Raw genomic sequence first — 22,216 nt, 5'->3', positions numbered from 1 at the left:
TTTGCAGATGACATGATTGTATATCTAGAAAACCCCATCGTCTCAGCCCAAAATCTCCTTAAGCTGATAAGCAACTTCAGCAAAGTCTCAGGATACAAAATCAATGTGCAAAAATCACAAGCATTCTTATACACCAATAACAGACAAGCAGAGAGCCAAATCATGAGTGAACTCCCATTCACAATTGCTTCAAAGAGAATAAAATACCTAGGAATCCAACTTACAAGGGATACGAAGGACCTCTTCAAGGAGAACTACAAACCACTGCTCAATGAAATAAAAGAGGATACGAACAAATGGAATAACATTCCATGCTCATGGGTAGGAAGAATCAATATCGTGAAAATGGCCGTGCTGCGCAAGGTAATTTATAGATTCAATGCCATCCCCATCAAGCTACCAATGACTTTCTTCACAGAATTGGAAAAAACTACTTTAAAGTTTATATGGAACCAAAAAAGAGCCCGCATTGCCAAGTCAATCCTAAGCCAAAAGAATAAAGCTGGATGCATCATGCTACCTGACTTCAAACTATACTACAAGGCTACAGTAACCAAAACAGCATGGTACTGTTACCAAAACAGAGATATAGATCAATGGAACAGAACAGAGCCCTCAGAAATAATGCTGCATATCTACAACTATCTGATCTTTGACAAACTGACAAAAAGAAGAAATTCCCTATTTAATAAATGGTGCTGGGAAAACTGGCTAGCCATGTGTAGAAAGCTGAAACTGGATCCTTTCCTTACACCTTATACAAAAAGTAATTCAAGATGGATTAAAGACTTACATGTTAGACCTAAAACCATAAAAACCCTAGAAGAAAATCTAGGCAATACCATTCAGGACATAGGCATGGACAAGGACTTCATGTCTAAAACACCAAAAGCAATGGCAACAAAAGCCAAAATTGACAAATGGGATCTAATTAAACTAAAGAGCTTCTGCACAGCAAAAGAAACCACCATCAGAGTGAACAGGCAACCTACAAAATGGGAGAAAATTTTTGCAACCTACTCATCTGACAGAGGGCTAATATCCAGAATCTACAATGAACTCAAACAAATTTACAAGAAAAAAAAAAAACAACCCCATCAAAAAGTGGGCAAAGGATATGAACAGACACTTCTCAAAAGAAGACATTTATGCAGCCAAAAAACACATGAAAAAATGCTCATCATCACTGGCCATCAGAGAAATGCAAATCAAAACCACAATGAGATACCATCTCACACCAGTTAGAATGGCGATCATTAAAAAGTCAGGAAACAACAGGTGCTGGAGAGGATGTGGAGAAATAGGAACACTTTTACACTATTGGTGGGACTGTAAACTAGTTCAACCATTGTGGATGTCGGTGTGACAATTCCTCAGGGATCTAGAACTAGCAATACCATTTGACCCAGCTGTCCCATTACTGGGTATGTACCCAAAGGATTATAAATCATGCTGCTATAAAGACACATGCACACGTATGTTTATTGTGGCACTATTCACAATAGCAAAGACTTGGAACCAACACAAATGTCCAACAATGATAGACTGGATTAAGAAAATGTGGTGCATATATAACATGAAATACTATGCAGCCATAAAAAATGATGAGTTCATGTCCTTTGTAGGGACATGGATGAAGCTGGAAACCATCATTCTCAGCAAACTATCACAAGGACAAAAAACCAAACACCTCATGTTCTCACTCATAGGTGGGAATTGAACAATGAGAACACATGGACACAGGAAAGGGAACATCACACACCAGGGCGTGTAGTGAGGTGGGGGGAGGCGGGAGGGATAGCATTAGGAGATATACCTAATGCTAAATGCTGAGTTAGTGGGTGCAGCACACCAACATGGCACATGTGTACATATGTAACAAACCTGCACGTTGTGCACATGTACCCTAAAACTTAAAGTATAATAATAATAATAATAATAATAATAATAAAAAGAAACTGCCAAACTGCCTTACAAAGTGTCTGTACCATTTTGCATCCCACTAGCAATGGATGAGCATTCTTGATGCTCCACATTCTTGCTAGCATTTGGTGTTGACAGTGTTGCGGATTTTGCCATTCTAATGGGTGTGCAGTGTTATCTCATTTTTGTTTTAGTTTGCAATTCTCTAATAACATATGGTGTTGAATATCTTTTCATGTGCTTTTTTGTAATCAATATATGTTCTTTTGTTAGGTGTCTGTTCAGGTGTTTTGCCATCTTAAATCAGATTGCATTCCAAATGTAAGACATTTTTAGGAGTTAAGAGATTGCTTCTGAGATTTCATATGCATCTCTTCAGTTTACTGTGGGTATTCCTTTTTCCATGTTTCTGAGCAGTAGAGAACAGCCTTTTGGCATTATCTTGATAACATTCTGGCTCATTTCCCTTATAATTTTGGATCTAGCCCTCTGAGCCCAGACAAACTTAAAAAACTACACACTTGTATCTGGGAGCACAGCTATCACCAGGTAGATGTATACAGAGAACTTCTACTATATTCTCTTATAAAGTAAGCTAACATAATTATCTATATACCACATTGCTTTAATACCATATGCTCATGTGATTTGTTTCACTCTTACCCCAAACCTATCTGTAATGTCTCCCACAAGTCCTCAGCTGATGATTTCAGGTTTGAAGAGATGACCTTAAGCAGACAATTATGCCTGCTTGAAGTACCTGTAATAAAAGAAACTTTGGGAAATTTTGCAACATGATCACTAGCCAACATGAAAGCATGAAAAAAAAATGATTTACAAAAAAAAATGATTTACGAGACTGTGATTGGGTGTTTGGAGGGGTGGATGTTATCCTACTTATGTTTTCTATAATTTCAAGTTTTATCTTCAAGGCTTTATTTATTTGTTTACTTAACCACAAAAAAAATTTAGTACTGAGATGTTCTTATCTTTTTCTGATGTGAGGAGAATCATGAGACTGTAGTTATAAACTTAACACAAATGGAACGAGGCTGAGAAAGTGGTATCTGACAAAGAGTTCTATGATATAGAAGTGAAATTCCAGAGAGTAAAGTTTTAGAAAGGGCGCCAAGTCCCACTGTCTCTGTGGCTGATTTCTGATGGAGGACAAGGGTATGAGTGCAGGGGAACAAGCCAGAGGAGAGCAAAGTCTGTTTAGGTTTGGTCATATGCTAGTGAGTCAGCTCTTTCATGAGTTTGCCCACGGTCTGAGGCAAACTTGGGGACCCCTGGGAAAGAGAAGATTTCTTAGACTTTAATCTCTGCCATTAGTTTAGCTCTTTAGTACTTTATTGAGAAAGCCTCCATCTATCCACTAAAACTATCCAATGTGACCAAAATAAAGGTTTCTCCTTTCTCATTTACTGTGGAAGAACTGGAGTAGCCAATATTACTTTGTTCCAGGGTCCCTAAATCTCTTATCTGAAAACTCTCTTTCTGCTACTTTTCTTGGAGGTCAGTGCATTGCACAGAATAACATTAGCCATTGGGTCATAAAATCCTGTATCATCCTAGGTCATGAGAATGAATATTTTAGGCTTTCTTTTGCTCCTCTGTTCTGTCTTGTCTCTGGCCTTGGCAGTGTGACTCAAAGTAAGAGATATTCCCAAAGTCCATTGCAGCAGTGCAGGAGTTAGCCTACACCAAAATCACCCTTGTCCCATATTCTTTCTTGATCTCGTGAAATTGTATGGTCTGAAGGTGTTACCTCCAAATTCATATGTTGAAACTTAATTGCCAATGTGATAGTATTTAGAGCTGGGGTCATTAGGAAGTGATTAACATATGAGGACAAGGCCCTCATGAATGGGATTAGTGACCTTATAAAAGGGCTTGAGGGAACTAGGTGGCCCCTTCCATTCCTCTGCCACGTGAGGACACAGTATCCATCTCCTGCAGAGGATGCAGCAACAAGAAGCCATCTTGGAAGGAGACTCTGGGCTTTTACCAGACTTACCAGCCTCCAGAATGTGAGATATAAGTTTCTGTTGTTTATAAATGATCTGATCTCATATATTTTGTTATACTAGCACAAACAGACTAAATCATGAAGCTTCCATTTTTTACAAGTCACATGTTGCTATGCAAATCAGGGCGTTGAAGGTCATCTACAAGGCCCATGGTCATCTAGGTCTCCTGTCCCATAATGCAACTGTGACTTGCTGTGTCATCCAGACAGTCATCCCTAGATATGTGCTTTCTTAGTATGTCCCTAAACTTTCAGCACAAGCACTCCATCCTGGCTGCCAGATTAAAGACCTCTCCTTGACCTCAAATTATCAGCCCACCAATGCAGCAGCCAATTTGACATCTGAGTAAAAAGTTAAGGCCTAACACTGGGATCATGGTCAATTTCCCTTTTCTTTTTATCAACCCATTAACAATTACATCTAATTTAGCCTTCTGAGCCCCTTTTCAATGACCATGATTCTCCAAAGTATCTGATGCTCTTCCAAGTCTTCTAGCAACATCTGCTTTTTTTCTTTTCTTCTGATTTCTCTATGCTGCACTATTTAATAGATAGTATGATTTTTGTTGGGGCATATTTTATAAGTATAGCTCTTCTGTCCACAGTGCCAACTTCCACAGTTATTTCATAGATATATATAGGATGCGCAAAATTGTATAATCCACTGGCTGTTTCAGTCTTTTCTGATTTGCCCTTTAAGATCTTTTGCTCTGAGAAGAATCAAAGGGTCTTCTTTGAGTCACACACTTTATGAACTTTTTTTTAAAAAGGGACTGCTGATTTGAAAGTTTGGGTGTTCACTTCTCCTAAATTCTGGGTTCTGAATTGCAGTTATAGGCAAGCAGGTTGTATGACCTTACTTCATTTTCCCTTTTCTAAATATGTGGGTGGTGGACATCCTATGCATATATTTGGGTTAAGCAAATAATCCTTAAAAGCTATTACCAGGGAGACTGCTGTGGGACTGCATTCTCTTTTGGTGTTTTCCATGCTAAAGTTCCTTTGACCCAGCCCTTGGCTCTGTGGGTTGATCTGGGCAAAAGTGGACCTGTACTATGGCGTGGTTTCATGCAGGGAAGTGTCCAGTCAAGGAATGATAGAAGACTTTTCAGGTCTATTGGCTTAGGTAGTGAACCATTCTGCTGGATTCCATCCTAACTCACAGTTTTCCTCCTCTGACTGCTATAATTCTCTAGATGTGCTGATGTAGTTTGATCCAGCTTTGCCTTCCTGGATTAATTTATTTAATAAATATGTATGGGGCCCTCTATGACATTGGACATGATTATAGGCTTTTTGGAACGTAGCAGGAAGCAAGACAGTCTAAGGTCCCTATGCAGGTACAGATAAACAATAAAGTAGACAACTGATAAGTTAGTTGCAGGTTGTGGTAACAGCTAGGAGGGGAGAAACAGTGTGATGTGATGAGTGAAGCAGATTGTTTTTGGGAGAGGATGGTCAGGGATGTCTCATCTCATCAGGACGGTGACAGTTCAGCTGAGATCTACATGCCAACAGACAGCCAATCATGAGAAGGTGAGGAACACCATTTTATGAAAAGGGAATGATAAATGTGAAGATCCAGAGGCAAGAAAGTTTTGATTGTTTATGGAATAGAAGGGAGGCCAATCTGGCTGTGGCATTATGAGTAAAAGGGAGAGTGATGAGGAAATGCGTTGGAAGGATGAGCAGATCATGCAGTGCCCGAGAGAGCTAGAGATCAGTTTAGGGTGGAATGGGAAGGTATAGAAAGGTTTTAAATAGGTGAGACATAGGATTTGATTTTACTTTTAAAAACTCTTTCAGGCTGTTTTATGGAGAACAGTGTGGCAAGCAGCAGGAGAGATGATGGGGAAGCCGTTGCTGAAGCTATTAGTTTAGACTTAGATTTTTTTTCTCTAACCTTCTTCTTCTATTTTTTTTTTTGGTTTTGTTGTTGTTGTTTGAGATGGGATCTTGCACTGTCACCCAGAACACTGGAGTGCAGTGGCATAATCCTCAACTTCCCAGACCAAATGATTCTCCTACCTCAGCCTCCTGAGTGGCTAGAACCATAGCTGCACACCAGCACATCCGGCTAGGTTTTTAACGAATTTTTAAATTTTGCAGAGGTATCCCTTTGTTGCCCATGAAGGCCTCAAAATTCTAGGCTCAATTGATCCTCCTGCCTCAGCCTCCCAGAGTACTGGGATTATAGGCATACGCCTTCATGCCCAACCATCTCTAACCTTCTTGATGTCTTCAAGTGCCAGATCTTATTCAGCTGGGTATCCCTGCTCTAGAAATCTATTCTAGCTGACTACTGGTCTCAGGAGGTTTTATTCTGATAGGTCATTTATATATTTTCCAACTATCCTTTATCTATCCCTCTATCCATCCATCTATCCCAGAAATGTTCATTGAGATGTTCCTATATGCCAAGCCCAGAATCAAGCATACAGTTTCTTGTCTGGAGCCATTCATAGTCTATTTGTGGAGAAAGACATGCAAATAAAGAAATATGACCAGGTGTAATAAGGGTTGTAATATTGGAATGTGCAAAGTACAATAGGAAGGACAGAGCAAATAGCCGGGGTTAATATTCGATGATAGTTGAAAGTTGAACAACGCCTTGAAAAGTTAATAGGAATTTTCCAAACAATAAGTATAGTATATATATGAGTATATATATATATACACATATGAGTATATATATATAAGTATATATATATGAGTATATATATATACATATGAGTATATATATATAAGTATATATATGAGTATATATATATGAGTATATATATATGAGTGTGTATATATATGAGTGTATATATATATATGAGTACATATGTATATATACTCATTAAGTATGAAACACTATTATTTCTTAAACTCCTACTAGGTGCTAAGAATTGTGTTCTGAACTTCAAATACATCATCTTACTCTAACTTTTTCCCAACCTACTGGCTGAGGGAGTATAATCCCCATTTTATACACCAGGACTCAGAAACACAGAGAGATCAGAAAACTTGCCCAAGTCACGTAGCTTGCCAGCAGTAGTCCTGACTGTCAAACCCATGTCTGTGTGGCTCCAAAGTCCATGTCCTTAACTATTTCCCTATTTTCTGTAGATAGGATTATGTTTTTATTGGAAAAATGCCTTGTATATACAGCTCCTCAGTCCAGAGTGCAAAGTTAGAGAGTCATTTCATAGAGTTGTATAGAGTATGCAAAAAATATCACCCACTAGTGGTTCCAGTCATTAATGATCTGTCCTTTTGAGATCTTTTACTTTAGAGGAAGATTTAGGCAAGAGAGCAACATATAATAGTCAGTGATACAAAGAAGGGCATGGAACATTTGGGGAACACAGGGGTTTGGAGGGCCTGAAGCACAGGGGTGGAGGTATTAGAAATGTGGGAAATATGGGCCATGAGCCTCCGGACAGAATGGGGTCCAGGAAGGACAGCATCACACACTGTGCTGTGAGTTTGTGATCCTCCTGTGGGCAACCTCAGCAGTCTGGTTATTGGCCCTTTTTTCTTACAGCCTGGAAAACTGGACCAAGTTTCGATTGATCTCAGCGACCGACCGGCAGCCTAAAAGAACAATGTGGTTACAAGCTCATTTTTGTCAAACACAAGCAACTCACCTCATCATGGGTAAGGGGTGATGAAGGGGAGCAAGTCTGACTTGATCTTTGTGCTCACTCTTATAAAATGGTTTACATACAGAATGAATAATGTAATTCTGTTTGCGTTGGGTATTATTCTGTGAACCTGAGCCCAGGTCATCTCTGAACATGGCCATGTCAAAATGTCAGGGTAAACATGTAAAAACCCTATTTTAGCATTTTCTAAATCAACTCTTGTGTGCAATAGATGTCTTTGATCTTTATCTTGGTTCTGATAAGGCTCAGGGATATAGGAAGTATCTTTTCGGGAGGAATATGACACACAGATAGCAAAAGAGATGGGGTGAGTATTCCACATGACAATTGCCTTCTAAGGGAAAGTTCTGTCAAAGGAAAAGACTCTTCTTTAGAAGAAGATATTAATTAATACGTAAAATTATGACTGTAGCTCAGATTGGACATAAGGATTGAAGAGAGTAACTCCAGATAAGTAAAAGAAGGGAGAAAGAGAAGCTGGCATGATGTTATGGGGCTGGGGAGTTGTGGGCTTGAGTAGGCAATGAGAAGTCCCTGGTGATGAGAAGGCTGAAAGAATGCAATAACAGGCTGCGTAACGTTTAACTGGGAGTTCTTTCCATATTTATGATGTGTGCACCATAACTTTGGCAAAATGTATTATTCACAAAAATATACTAATGAGAGAGTCTTTTCCTAAAAGTAGAAGCATAGAAAAGAGTTGAGTTTCATGCCTGGGTTGACTGGAGTGGACAGAAACAGCAGGCATGGGATATGTCAATAGTCCGTAAATTGAACGAATTCAACAGAAGCAAGAATTCAGAGCCAGAGGTGACACTCCCCAGAGCTGACAATGATCTTGAGGACAGCTCTGGTTTCCACTGTGCAGAGAATAGTGCTTAATCTTTGTCTTGAAAGTTGCCTGCCTGTCCTATCTTTTGGACAGCTACCACGTCAGGAAAGGGTCTGCTAGAGGGAAGGACTGCTGCTCCTATTCTTTAGCCATCCTGCTTTAAGTTCCAAATCAGGGAAAACATGTTAACTTACCTGTAAGGGCCATGGAAGTGTGGAACTCATTTGTTAAAATGTTCAAAACTTCCTTAACACCATGTTCACCCTGCTCCCGAGGCAGACAGACAGAGACACAAAGAGACATAAAGGAACATTCTGACCATCCACTGAGTATAAATTCTAGATGTAGTCAGAGCTATAATGGGAAAGATGGGGATTATCTGTGAAGTGAGAATTACCTTGGGAATAAAGGAAAGCACAGAGACAAAGATAGGGGATGAAAGCTATTGAACATTTTGCAATGGGCTTCAGAAGAAGCATGGAGATGCACCTTAGGTGTAACTATCCTTTAGGAATCATTTTGAAAATGGCTAAGCTTGGAAAATGAACCACAGGAAAGCACAGAAATGAATGAGAAACTCTGTATCTTCTTGCTGGTTTGCTTTGCCACTCTCACCTTACAGGCAAGGCCCCATAGGATTGGTCTCCCAAGAAAAATGCACTTAGCTCCAAGGGCCAGAGCCTTCAGCACATCATTGCCAGTTCGGACCCCGCCATCCAGGTAGACTTCAATTTTCCCCTTTACAGCAGCCACCACTTCTGTCAAAGCATCAATCTGAAAAGGAGATACACATGGGCTGGAGGGCTTTCGATTTTGACTCTCAGACTTGGTCTTCCTGGCATATGACCAGGAAAACCAAGCTGAGGAGATGCCCTTGACAATTTCTTCCCCTCCCATGCTTGAGGCTGCTAGCGCTGATCAACTGCAGCGGCAGTCACATTCCTGAGGCCCTCCTGCCTTGACTTTCTGCTTTGACTCCAGTCTAGCTTCTCTCTGACTCACTTAACTGTCTTACAAGTTGGAAGAACTGCTTGGTTACTCTTTCCATCCTAAAAGGGACATTTTCCACTTATAATGTTTACTTCAACTTTCTTCTTTTCAAACAACATTTTGACTTTTGATTTTCTTCTACTCTCTCTGTTTCTAGGGTGGCACAACTAGAAAGGCTCTCCACTGCAAAGGCACTAAGTCTTTTTGGCAAGACAAGTACACTTGGCCATGGCCTGCATGTCTGGATTGCATCCTGACTTGGGAAACTGGGTTGAACATTATTTCTCATGCACCACTTGACCAACTTGTCCCTGACTTCCTCATGGCGTATCTGAGAAAATGAGATAGGACTAAAGTACAACACGGTAAAACTAAAGTTTGAGCCTTTGACAGACAAAATAAAAACATCTTATCATCTTGGCCTGATTTTCCTAAGGAACTTTGTCTCTTATGTTGCTTCTTCAATTCCAGGGAACAGGCAAATAGGCCTTGACCACACAAGGTGCCCCAGGCCAATCTATGCTTCTAGGCACCTACAAGTCTGTAAAGAGGAGTGACAAACAGGCCCCTTATGGATCAAGGCGGAAGTCCTTGGAGAGGGAATTCTGGAACTCCCTCAGGGTTTTTGTCTGTGCTTCTCTGAGGGATGGCCTGAGAAGAAGAGTCAAAACTGGGCCCTATGAGGCCTTCTGCTGCCAAAGGAATCCATTAGCATTCTACCTGAATGGGATACTTTGGCTGAGACTGAACAGTATAAGAAACTAGTAAGGAAATAATTTTCTACTTTAACTTATAGGTGGGGGCGGGGAATTGAATATGTTTTGAACTTACATGTAATAACTAGAGAGAATTCACATTCTAATAAGAGGCATTTTTTATAGTCCCAGCATGGTATTATTTGGAGTATTTTTATAATGTTGTGAAAGAGGTGGGAACTTCTATGAGGAACTTTGAAATCAACTGATTTCAAACTATAGTATCTGAGTTTTTGGCACTCCCTTAGAGTCTGTGCCTGAGGTCAGTGTCCCACTCCCTGCAGGTTGTTGCCAGTGCTATAAAAGGTAAGGATTTTGAGAAAAGTTCCCACCTCTATGAGGTTTCATATTTAACATTGTTCTTGTACTTCCTCCTAGGACCAGGGGAAAGGATAAGTCAGCTGTTGTCCCCAGAAGACTCTAATGAATGTCCTGTTCTGTCCTATTAAAAATTAACTCTAAAGCCTCACCCTAAGGTAAAATTCACTCCCTATTTTATTTCACAATTATTATCAACTCCACTGCATAGTATGGCTCACTAGAAGAGTTTGTACAAACATATTTCTCTTTCACAACATCATAAAAATATTCCAGCTGGGCACAGTGGCTCATGCCTATAATTCCAGCACTTTGGGAGGCTGAGGCGGGTGAACCACCTGAGGTGAGGAGTTCGAGACCAGCCTGGCCAACATGGTGAAATCACATATCTACTAAAAATGCAAATAGCCAGGCGTGGTGGCCAGTGCCTGTAATCCCAGCTACTTGGGAGGCTGAGGCAGGAGAATTGCTTGAACCTGGGAGGTGGAGGTTGTAGTGAGCTGAGACTGCGCCATTGCCCTCCAGCGTGGGTGACAAGAGTGAAACTACAAATAAAAAAAAATAAATCCAAATGATACCATGCTGGGGCTATAAAAATGTCTTTTATTTGGACATGAATTCTCTCTCGTTACTAATAGTCACCAAAACAGCATGGAACTGGTATAAAAATAGGCACATGGACCAATGGAACAGAATAGAGAACCCAGAAATAAATCCAAATACTTACAGCCAACTGATCTTTGGTGAAGCAAACAAAAACATAAAGTAGGGAAAGGATACTATATTTAACAATGCTGCTGGGATAATTGGCTAGCCACATGTAGGACAATGACACTGGATCATCATCTCTCACTTTATATAAAAATCAACTCAAGATGGATCAAGGACTTAATTCTAAGACCTGAAACTATAAAAATTCTAGAATATAACATAGGAAAAACCCTTCCAGATATTGGCTTAGGCAAGGATTTTATGACCAAGAACCCAAAAGCAAATACAGTAAAAACAAAGATAAATAGCTGGCACTTAATTAAACTAAGGAGCTTTTGTATGGCAAAGGAACAGTCTGCAGAGTAAACAGACAACCCACAGAGTAGAAGAAAACCTTCAAAATCTATACATCTGACAAAAGACTAACAACCAGAATCTACGAGGAACTCAAACAAATTAACAAGAAAAAAAAAAAAAATCTCATCAAAAAGTGAGCTAAGGACACGAATAGATAATTCTCAAAATAAAATATACAAATAGCCAACAAACATATGAAAAAGTGCTCAACATCACTAATGATTAGGGAAATGCAAATCAAAATTACAATGCAATACTTCCTTACTGCTACAAGAATGGCCATAATCAAAAAATAATAGATGTTCATGTGGATGCAGTGAACAGGGAACACTTCTACACTGCTGGTGGGAATGTGAGCTAGTACAACTGCTATGGAAAACAGTGTGGAGATTCCTTATAGAACTAAAAGTAGAACTACCATTTGATCCAGCAATCCCACTACCAGGTATCTACCCAGGGGAAAAGAAGTCATTATATGAAAATGATACTTGCACGCATGTTTATAGCAGCAGAATTAACAATTGCAAAAATGTGGAACCCACCCAAATGCCCATCAATCAATGAGTGGATAAAGAAACTGTGATATATATATATATATATATATATATATATATATATATATATATATGATGAAATACTACTCAGCCATAAGAAGGAATGAATTAATGGCATTCGCAGCAACCTGGATGAGATTGGAGAGTGTTATTCTAAGTGAAGTAATTCAGGAATGGAAAACCAAACATCATATATTCTCACTCATAAGTGGGAGCTAAGCTATGAGGATGCAAAGGCATAAGAGTGACACCATGTACTTTGGGGACTAAGGGAGAAAGGGTGTGAAGGGGGTGGGAATAAAAGACTACAAATAGGGTGCAGTGTATACTGCTCAGGTGATGGTTGCACCAAAATCTCACAAATCATCACTAAAGAACTTACTCATGTAGCAGACACCACTTGTTCCTTAATAACCTGTGGAAATAATTTTTTTAAAAAAACTCAGATAAATGCTGTTTGAACAGAATGTTTTTAAAAAACAAATGGCAAACTCTGACCTGTGAGCTGGAAGTTTGTTTTTATAAATAAATAGACCTGGGGCTAGGATTAAGGTGAGGCAAGTGAGGCAGGGTTATACAAGCACAGGGTCAGGTTTCACCTGAAGCAAAACCCTCACGAGACTCACACTGATATTTGTGCTGTCTCCGAGTGAACTTGAGTTTGGATGTGAAGCCAAATGGCTTGGGAGAATATCAAGTTGATTAGCACAATAAGATAGGAGAAATTCTCCTCTCCCTGGCCCCTACCTTAGCCAATACTCATTCTCTAGTGGGGAAGCACAATGGGAGAATTAGTCTTCCTCTTTGTCTACTCATTACTCAGTTCTTCCAAAAGAACAAGACCAGCTAAGTTGATTAATGAGAGCCTGACACCTATTGTATGATGTATTTTATTAGCTTTCTTTCAAAAGCCTATATTCTACTGTTTGCTGCTTGTTGGCAATGGGCTCTTCATTGCCTTCTGCTCCTATTTAGGCATAGTTGGGATGACTCAGGGCATGCTATGCTCTTTTGCTTTCTCTGTTTTGCTAAATACTGGATGGCTTGTAGGCATCCTGGCAGGGGTTGGGTGAGAGAGCTCAGTGTGTGCTCAGCCCAACCACTTTCTCCTAAGTTTGCAGGTCAATAGGTGGGATGAAAAGCAGGAGACCCAACCACTTCGGTTCAGCTCTTACCAGAGAGACACAGTGAAGGGTGACCCCTGCTCTCCACGTGGGCTTGCATTCCACTGCCTTTAGCAGTTAGAGCTGGTGCAGAGGAGGAGGTGAGTGGCTGGCTCTTAGGCTTCCAAGCATCACGTGTCTTGGAATGTACCAACCAGCTAGTGCAAATTTCTAATTCCTGGAATTTATCTTAAAGAAGTACTTGAGATTGTGCTATGGATTCAGTCACTGATGTGTTGTTTAAAATAGGGAAAGATTAGAGGCAATACAGATGTTCTACAATGGAGGTTGGTTATATAGTTGTCTGTTCATACTACATACCATTAAAAATAAGAGGAGCATATATACTGAAACAAAAAGTTGCTCTTAATATAATGCTAAGTAAAAGAAAAAAACAAAATATTATTTATACTTTTCTTAAACACCAAAAATTGTATTTGCATTAAGAAGATGTTAACAGTGACCAAAATGTTGACATTAGTGATAGTGATAAAATTAGTGTTAATTTTTATCTTTTGCTTATGTATATTTTCTAATTTATCTGCAGTGAACATGTTTTATTTATATAAGTGTCAATGAAACTGAAGAGGAAAAAACCTCATTTCTCTTTCTTAAAACAAGTCAAGCAGCAATAGAACATTTGAAAAAATATAACTCAATGAAAACAAATCAACAACAAATTCCCATGTAAAGATTCTTTCCCTGCCTTACTTTCTCTCACTTTCTTGCCCTCAAACTTCATTTATAATGGACATAAATTTATGAGTTAAGGGAAAAAATTATGGACTTTTATAGATTTTAGCAAAAGACACATCAGGGTGTTTTTAGAATTTTGCCATGAAACGTGTTTACTTTAGAACATCTGTCTAATCAAATTCAACATTAATTATTTATTATCTTAAGTGAACTAAAGATAAGTTATTTAACATCACTAAACTACAGTATCCCCATTTGCAGAACAGGGATAATAACACCCATCTTGCAGCATTGGCATGAGACTTAGAGATGCTATATGTAAACGTTGAAAAACCAGCTTAGCACACAGTAGGCTACTAATAATAATTAACAGTCCTTAAAATTCACAGATACATACCAACACATGTGGTACAGAGGAGTGAAATATGCTCAGATTTCACAGAGTCCCTTGATGTGGACACACTCACACATACACACACAGCACTCACAAACACACTCTTCTCTGAAGTAATCCTACTTACTGAAGCGAGAACCTCATCAAGCTGCCTCCCACCATGGTTGGAAACAATGATACCCTGGACATTGTGCTTCACAGCTAACTCTGCATCCTCTTTTGTCAAAATCCCTTTCAGGATGATGGGCAATCGAGTTATGCTCTGAAACCAGGAGAGATCATTCCAGCAGAGAGAAGTGCTGATAGGAGTCATCTGGAAATAAGGTATTGCATTTCCCTATAGGAAATAAAAAGGGAACTTAGTCCTGAGCTCTCACAAGGCTACTTGATGCATTCCAAAGATGAGACACATTTAGAGAGCTGCCATTTATAAACTGGAAGGAGGAAGAACAGGGCTGTGCATGGTGGCTCATGCCTGTAATCCCAGCACTTTGTGGAGCTGAGGCGGAAGGATCTTTTGAGCCTAGTAGTTTGAGACAAGCATGGGCAACACACAGAGACCCTGCTGCTGCTCCTCTAAAAAAATAAATCGTGGTGCATGCCTGTAGTCCCAGCTACTCGGGAGGCTGAAGTGGGAGGATCGCTTGGGCTCAGGAGGTCTAGACTGCAGTGAGTAGTGATGGCGCCACCACATACCAGCCTGGCTGACAGAGTGAGACCTTGTCTCAAAAACAAACAAACAAACAAACAAACAACAAAGAAAACAAAAAGAAACAGGAGCAACAAAACCCAACAACGTTTCTAGCTCCTTTGTCTAACAAAATTTGTATAAAAGAATTTCTACTTCAATTGCTTATCATTGACCATGAATCATGTTGTTGCTCAGTAATTGTGCTAGGATCTGGGGACACAAAGACAAATAAGACAAAGTTTCTACTTTAAAAAATTCAGAGTTTAGTATATAAGATGGATAAGCAAAAGCATTTATTGGTCAATGTGATATGTTATGGTTGAGGCATACCCAGGATAAGAACTAAGCAATACTAAATCAGTTATTACCCAATATTTACTCTTGGCTCACCATGTACATCAAATATTTATAAATCTCAATGTGCTTCTGGAATTTGAATAAGGATTTTGGAGCACCTCAAGGCCAATCTGTGATTAATGAGAACTGTTGAGTTACTTGGCTTGGTGTCACAGCTGCCCACTGGTTGAAAAGGCTGGCTTTAGTATCTCTACTATAGCCAGGGATTCCCACTTTATCATGGCTGTCTCTCTCTGAGGCACTTCTTGCCATTTAATTGTAGGATATTAATGGGGAAGGTCCCCTTTGTAGTCACCTAGTTCAGAGATTACAAACAAATGTGCTATAGCATCCTGGTGCTCCACAAATGAGTTCTATGTGTGCAGAGATATTGATTCCTCAGTTTCAAGGCAGTAAGGTAGAACCTGGCCTGTCTAGACTGTCTGGCCAGTCACCTTGGTCATGAACATCCCCTTTGGAGAGTCAGTTTGTCTATGTATGCCATCCAAAATTAGCATTTTCTGAGTGTGTCATAAAGTAGAAAATGTTACATGAACTTTTTTAGTTTACTCTCCAGTTCGTGCAAAAATCTTTTCCGTGGCTTTCCTATTTCTCAGCATCCAGCTCTGGCCAGAACACTTCTGGTGACAAGTTGGGCAGCTCCAAGGGTGAGAACATTTGGTCTTATATTGATTGTGCTTGTCTGGAAACTCTAGGGAGCAGGAACCATATCTGCTTTTTCAAACTGCTTTATCCGCAGTGTCTGGCACAGAGCAGGTGTTCGATAAATGCTTGTGGAAAGAAAGAATGGAGGAAAGGAGAAAAGAGGGAAGGAAATTTGCCTCTTGTAATGCCTGTCCATCGAATTTGGTATCTTTCCTACCTTTTTAGGTGATTGAAGATCTGTTAGTGTTAAGTTCCTCCTCAACTGGTTTCGAATGTCATGTCGCCTGTTGCCACATACAGGTGTATCCAAAGTTATTACCAAAGCTTTGAAACCTAGGGATTCTACCCTCTGGATCAACTGTTTGTTCAGCTGCAGGACTGGATGCACATAGAGTTGGAACCATCGGAGGCCTTCGGGAGCTGCAATGACAATGTCTTCAAGGCTACAGCTGGCAAATGTGCTGGTGATGTAGCAGATACCAGCCGCTTGGGCAGCTGTAAAGCAAAGGACATGACTCAGGCTGGAGGGCAGAGGCCTCTGGACTGGGCTGAAAACCTTGGGAGTCTGTGTAGCCTCTGGCCATCTTGCCCCATGAATGCAGATAAAGCTTAATTTCATTCTGCTTCCTCGTAAGAAAGGGATGGAAGGCAATTTGATCAGGCTGAGAGACCTAAACCTTTTTGGGTTCTCCTCTGTATAACCTGTCTTACAAACCCTCTACTCGATAACAAAATATTTCCAGCTAAAGATGCCATGCAATCTCCAGAATCATGTTGGTTGTGTTATAGCCTTCAGACAGGCAACTGGGCCTCTTATGAGCTCCTTAATGAAGCAGAAGAGAATTAGAGAGGGCAGAGGATGAGGGAATGTAATTCCAGTGGAGAATCCTGAACTTCATGGTGGAAAAAGCATAGCATATGAAATTAGAAGAATGCTAGTTCTACTCCTTCTTTGCTGTGTGGCATTGAGTCTCTCATTTTCTTTATCTGTAAAATGGGGAAAATAATAATACATGTCTTTAGGGTTGTTGGGAGACTGAATAAGATACTAGCTATGGGAGCATTCTTTACATTGCAAAGTGGTGTACTGCATAGATACCAGTGCTAATGAAGTTGATGGTGATGACGTTCATACGGCTGCTGCTGACTGGCAGATTTCCCATTTCCTACTTTATTCATTTCAATGAAATCTCCAACAGGTTAATGTCACTGTCCCACTATAACTCATGGGCAGCGAATTTGGGCTAATCAAAAATTAACATTTTCAATTTTTCATGTCAACAGGAGATACCCCATTCTTTCATCCTACCCCCAAACAACACATTCAACCATGATGACTTAGTAAACTAGTCACATTCATATAGGATATTAATATCTCAACCTAGCTAGACCTGGTCCCTAGACCCCATCAAGATGGATGTCACATTCAGCTCTAGAATCCTTGAATCCATAGCTTCCTTCATCATGGAGTCAAAGGAAAAGACCTCAGGGAAGCCCTGAGAAATTCACAAAAACAGATGTGACTTAGATTGAAGATTATGAAAGAGTCCCAAGAGCATTTTCAGCCCCATCTCTCCTTTTCTAATTATTATTATTATTATTATTATTATTATTATTATTATTGGCGGTGGTGGTGGTGGTGGTGGTGTTGGAGAATGTGGGATGAGAATTAGGTTGACTGGGAAGGAGATGTAACCCAACAATAAAATCTTTGTCAAACAAGATGACAAGGTCAATTGAAGAGAAGGAAAATGGAATGTTTGGGCAACAGCAGCTTCCAGGGCCTTGTGTTAGGACCTAATGTCGTGATTCTCTCCTCATCCTAAATTCAGAGACTGCCATTCAGCCCTAGCCCTGGCCCATCAGGGACCAAAGAGGGCCCTAGCCTTGGGGCTGCGTTAAGCATCCCTTTCCCTACAGATGGTGTGAGCCAGAAGGGCCAGCACCCGTGTTCTGAGGGATGACTTGGTTAGATTTTAGCACCTTCTTAATCATCTGTAAACCCCCTTCCACTCTAACTATTCTTTATTATGGAAAATGAATGTTTTCTCAATCTTAGGTTACACAAACGTAGCTTTAAGCATTCCCTTTCTTGCCTTCCTTAGTGTTAACCAGATTATGTTCCTAAGGCCCTTCTAGAGAGAATCTTGGAGCCTCTGCCACTGCTCTGAGGGACACCTCCTCCCAGAAAGGAGCCTCGAGGTGGGGATGGTTCATACCTCTTGCTGTGCTCATTTCCCCATCAGGCCAGACAAGGCAGTGGAACCCTGTGGGTGCGATACAAATAGGGGCACTGATCTCCTCCCCTTGGATTGTGGTTCTGGTGTCCACCTCAGACACATCTCTCAGGTACCGGGGACGGAGGCGAATTCTGTGCCGGACAACAAAGAGATCTTCTGTTGGTGAGATGATTCTGCAGCAGGGAGGCGCTGTCTGGGGTGGACCCCCCTGATTCCTGATACAAGTCTAAACCAGACAGGGTCATGTGGAACCTTGGTGGGTTCAGTTGGCTGAGAGCTGAGTAACCTGTGTTGATCCAGGAGGAGACTTATCTCCAGAAAGCCGCTTCCAACACCTCATTCCCCATTTCCCAACCTTCTCTGAACCACTTTGTGCATACCAAGTCCACACTATTCCTGCTTTGCTCTGTCAGAAGTCTGTGTCTTTGAGTCATGCCTCCCAGACTACACTGCAGCACTTGGATGGTTTGGTTCATCATAACAAGGACTTAAAAGAAAAGAATAGGTAGGAAGAGGTTCCAGACTCTTTTCCTCTCAGGTTAGGACCAAGTCTCCAGAAAGTAAGAAAAGGCCACTGAATGAGAACGAATCCCAGGGAGTGATTGAGGCTTTTGTGATAGAGGCTAGTTAGTTTGAAGATTTGACTTAAACACTGCTTTAGAAGAAGGTAGGAGAATTTACAAATAACAAATATGCAAAACACACTTTTTAAATAAATGCATACTTAGCCTCAGGTGTCTAAAATTTTCATTGTTTATACAGTATTATTATTTTTGCACATAAACTTAGAAAAATTTTCTGAAAATTCTTAATTGTGCAAATTTGAGTAAGGTAGCCTCAGTCACTTCATCTGAAATAGGAATAATAATCCAAATTTCCTAATAGTTTTGTGAAGACAGACTGAAATAAATGATGTAAGGTGCCTCGTATAGTGCTAACTAAGTATGAAAATACAGAATATAGGGCTCCCTTTTATACCATTTTTCAGTTTTCTCCTGACCTCTGTACCACAGGAATCAGCAAGCTTTTTCTATAAAGGGCCAGAGAGTAAATATTTGAGGCTTTGTGGGCCATGTAATCTTTGTCACGGTTATTCAACACTGCTCTTGAAGTGCAAAAGCAGCCATAAACAATAGTAAATGGCTGAGCATGGTTGTGTTAAAATAAAACTTTATTTATGGACACCAAAATTTGAACTTCATACAATTTTTATGTATTACAAATTATTCTTCTTTTGACTCCCCACCCTCAGCCATTCAAAATTGAAAAACCATCGTTAGCTCATGGACCATACAAAAATAAGTGGCGGGTCAGCCTCTGCCTGTGGACTGCTGTTGGTTGACCGATGCTCCATCTCCTACTTTTTCAGACCAACTCTTCTCCCCTGACTCAATCTCTTATTATCTCTGAGACTCCTTGGATCTCCATATTTTCTCCAAACCTGAGTGTTCTCTCCTGCCTTCCATTTTCTTCTCCAAGCCAGAGTTTAGGAACTCAGGAGATCTAGGCCTCCCAGCAGGCCCATCCTTCCTGCCTAGGGAACTGGTCATTCTGGGACTCTTGTTCTATCTTGTCAGGTTGCAAAGTTGCTGAGATGAAGGAGAATGACTCACTTATGCTGGCTATAACAGAAATTCCCTCTTTTTCCATCTTCCCATCAGCTCTCCCTCCCCTGCCCCTAACAAACCAAAACAACAACAAAATCATCCACATTATTAGGTCTTGAGTGATCTGTGTTTTTTGGAGGCAGAAACCAGGACTACTACTGTCCAAGTTGCTCTCCACCAGTGCACCTTAACCTAACAATAGACAGGCTACAGAAGACCACACCTTTTAAATGCTGCAATGTTGTCATCCCGCGTGATGCTGTCATCTGCTCCACCTTCAATAAAATCCCGAGTTGACTTAGACAGCTGCTCTCGCGCATGGGCCTGAAAGTCTGTCAAACACACCAAGGACATTTCTGGACCTTCCAAGGAGAAAACAAAACCAAACCAAACCCAGTGAGAACATTTCAGATGCAGAAAAGGAAGTGAAGGGGAAGCTGCAGTATGAAATTGTTTGGACTGAACATTGGTCTCCCTGTATTCTTATCTTAACAGAGTTATTTCCAAATCCAGTGATCCCTAAGCCAGAAGGCAGAGAGTAATGGTCCACCCTTCCATTCTCCCATTCCCATTCCCATTCCCAAATCCTGATTATTTGGCCTTCTGAGTATTTCTCATATTTTCTCCTCCACTCTACACACACCACCTTAGACCTAGTTGAGGCCCCACCACTTCTTAAAAGCTTATTACAAAAAATTCTTATTTTTGTGTCTTGCCTTCACATTCACTCCCCATCTTGTCTTCCATCAGCTGCCTGGGATCTTCCTAAAGTTCAAGGCTGATCATGCCTGCCTCTTGTCTTTCAATGTGCCCACGTCATGGCATTCCCAGCTTTCTAGGCCCTGGATTTTCACTGCCTCACCAGCTTCATTTATTGGTGGACTGATGCTACTATCTGGTAGTTCCCAGGAATCTCAATGTTTGAATTGTCTGGAGCTGTGGATTACAGAGTAGGGAAAGGACAAGACAAAGTTTACTTTGTAATTCTTGGCTGGGTCGCTGAACATGTTGCTTAATATTATTAGGAGGCTCAAGGGTCACCATCTACCTTTTTCCTATTTTTGCTAATTTGGGTACCTGAGAAACAATGTATGTTGGCTCCATTTATTCCCATCTTCAATTTGAGCCCTATAAACGCAGAGCTTGGTACTTTTGATACAACACCCTGAAAGAGGAAAGAGGACAGGGCTTGGGGGTAATGAATAAATCTCTCCAGTAGAAACAGGGCAGTAGAAACAGCAGCAGAGATGCTGAAGACACTAGTTGCTTTCAGTTACAGCATGTAGAGCTCCTGCATGAGAGGATTCCAGAAGGAAAAACAGAGAAACCTGAAGTTTCTAAGCTCCAGCCAACTCCCAGGCAGTTGGCAGCCATGTGAAAATTAACCAAAGGTTTTGGGTGGAAACTGAATGGCTTTTAAGTCATTATCTAAAGGAAGAAGATAGGCCACAGTAACTAGGGCTTCAACCAGGAATGGGTTAGTTCCTCTAATGGACAAAGGGGACACAGAGGCCAGATGAGATGTGAGGTGCTGGGAATCTTGGCTGGAGCAGGGATGGGGCAGAACTTGCTTGAGGATACCTCAAGTCAAGCCAGGATCTGGTCAGGCCAGATTCTGTTGAAGTCAAACAGAGAAGTAGCCCTTAGCACTTACTTAAGGGCTAAGCAGGAAGAAATTATATGACAGACAGGAAACAGAGCCCCCAGGAAGTGCATTGGGCTCTAGATGGAGGCTACGAGGAGTAATTTGGAGCCCAGCCATAGCACCTTTTATAGAAAAAGTACTCTGCCAGTGAGTGAGGAGAGAACATTGAGGTATGGAGTTGAGTCTGACAAATTACTACAACCATATCTAATTTAGCTCATTCTTACTCCACCCTTCAAAGGGTTAATAAACCTTAGTCAAATGAATTAATCATTGCAAGTATCCAATTATATCACAGTTGCTTATTTATATCTCTGTGTGCATAAAAGCATAAAAGAACTAATATATGATGCCTGGGAATTTTATTCTTCCAGAGATCTGCTTGCAATATTGGACCTTGGTTGGTGTCTGGGAACTTGGATTTCAACAGGGTTCCCAGTGTTCCCTGATAAGAGTGCCTCCCTGTGTATAAACTGTTTGTATAAACAATGCGGTTTATGATGAACATTTGCTTCTCCTCTGGGACTCTAGAATTTTGGTATGGGCTAGGCAGAGGGTGACCATATGACCAGCCTCCAACATGAAACTCTGGGCATTGAATCTCTACTGACCTGCTCGGGTAGGTAACATTTTACATGTGTCATCACATCTTGTTGCTG

At 40.6% G+C, this 22,216-nt stretch overlaps 2 protein-coding genes and 1 long non-coding RNA gene across 9 annotated transcripts in view; 1 reads left to right on the top strand and 2 right to left on the bottom strand.

Annotated features, from left to right (window-relative positions):
• Window positions 1-6,645, bottom strand: part of HSD3B2 (hydroxy-delta-5-steroid dehydrogenase, 3 beta- and steroid delta-isomerase 2) — a 28,874-nt gene extending 22,229 nt beyond the window's left edge. Inside the window, exon 1 of the mRNA XM_009428261.5 lies at window positions 2,587-6,645. The gene's annotated coding sequence lies outside the window, so the exon portion shown is untranslated. The remainder of the gene's footprint in view (window positions 1-2,586) is intronic.
• Window positions 6,646-7,198: 553 nt separating this feature from the next.
• HAO2 (hydroxyacid oxidase 2) overlaps window positions 7,199-22,216 on the bottom strand; it is a 32,045-nt gene continuing 17,027 nt past the window's right edge. For 2 of the 6 annotated variants that reach the window (XM_016924765.4, XM_016924763.4), the window contains exons 2-7: window positions 20,136-20,274; window positions 18,285-18,436; window positions 16,283-16,560; window positions 14,500-14,709; window positions 9,050-9,208; window positions 7,199-7,531 (exon numbers count right to left, since the gene is read on the bottom strand). In XM_016924765.4, the coding sequence (XP_016780254.3) occupies window positions 7,238-7,531; window positions 9,050-9,208; window positions 14,500-14,709; window positions 16,283-16,560; window positions 18,285-18,436; window positions 20,136-20,266 (1,224 nt within the window). In that variant the 5' untranslated portion in view covers window positions 20,267-20,274 and the 3' untranslated portion in view covers window positions 7,199-7,237. Of the gene's footprint in view, window positions 7,532-8,628; window positions 8,699-9,049; window positions 9,209-14,499; window positions 14,710-16,282; window positions 16,561-18,284; window positions 18,437-20,135; window positions 20,275-20,628; window positions 20,849-22,216 lie in introns of all 6 variants that reach the window. The other 4 variants (XM_003308289.7, XM_016924761.4, XM_016924769.4 and 1 more) reach the window with 4 other exon arrangements.
• The window catches only part of LOC107967721 (uncharacterized), a 41,849-nt gene continuing 41,688 nt past the window's right edge, over window positions 22,056-22,216 (top strand). For both annotated transcript variants that reach the window (XR_008548479.1, XR_002938868.2), the window contains exon 1: window positions 22,056-22,176. This is a non-coding gene — a long non-coding RNA (uncharacterized LOC107967721). The remainder of the gene's footprint in view (window positions 22,177-22,216) is intronic.

This window comes from Pan troglodytes, chromosome 1 (assembly GCF_028858775.2).
Source record: "Pan troglodytes isolate AG18354 chromosome 1, NHGRI_mPanTro3-v2.0_pri, whole genome shotgun sequence".
Lineage (NCBI taxonomy): Eukaryota > Metazoa > Chordata > Mammalia > Primates > Hominidae > Pan > Pan troglodytes.
The sequence above is the reverse complement of the archived record's forward strand: the minus strand, read 5'-3'. Positions and strand labels throughout refer to the sequence as shown.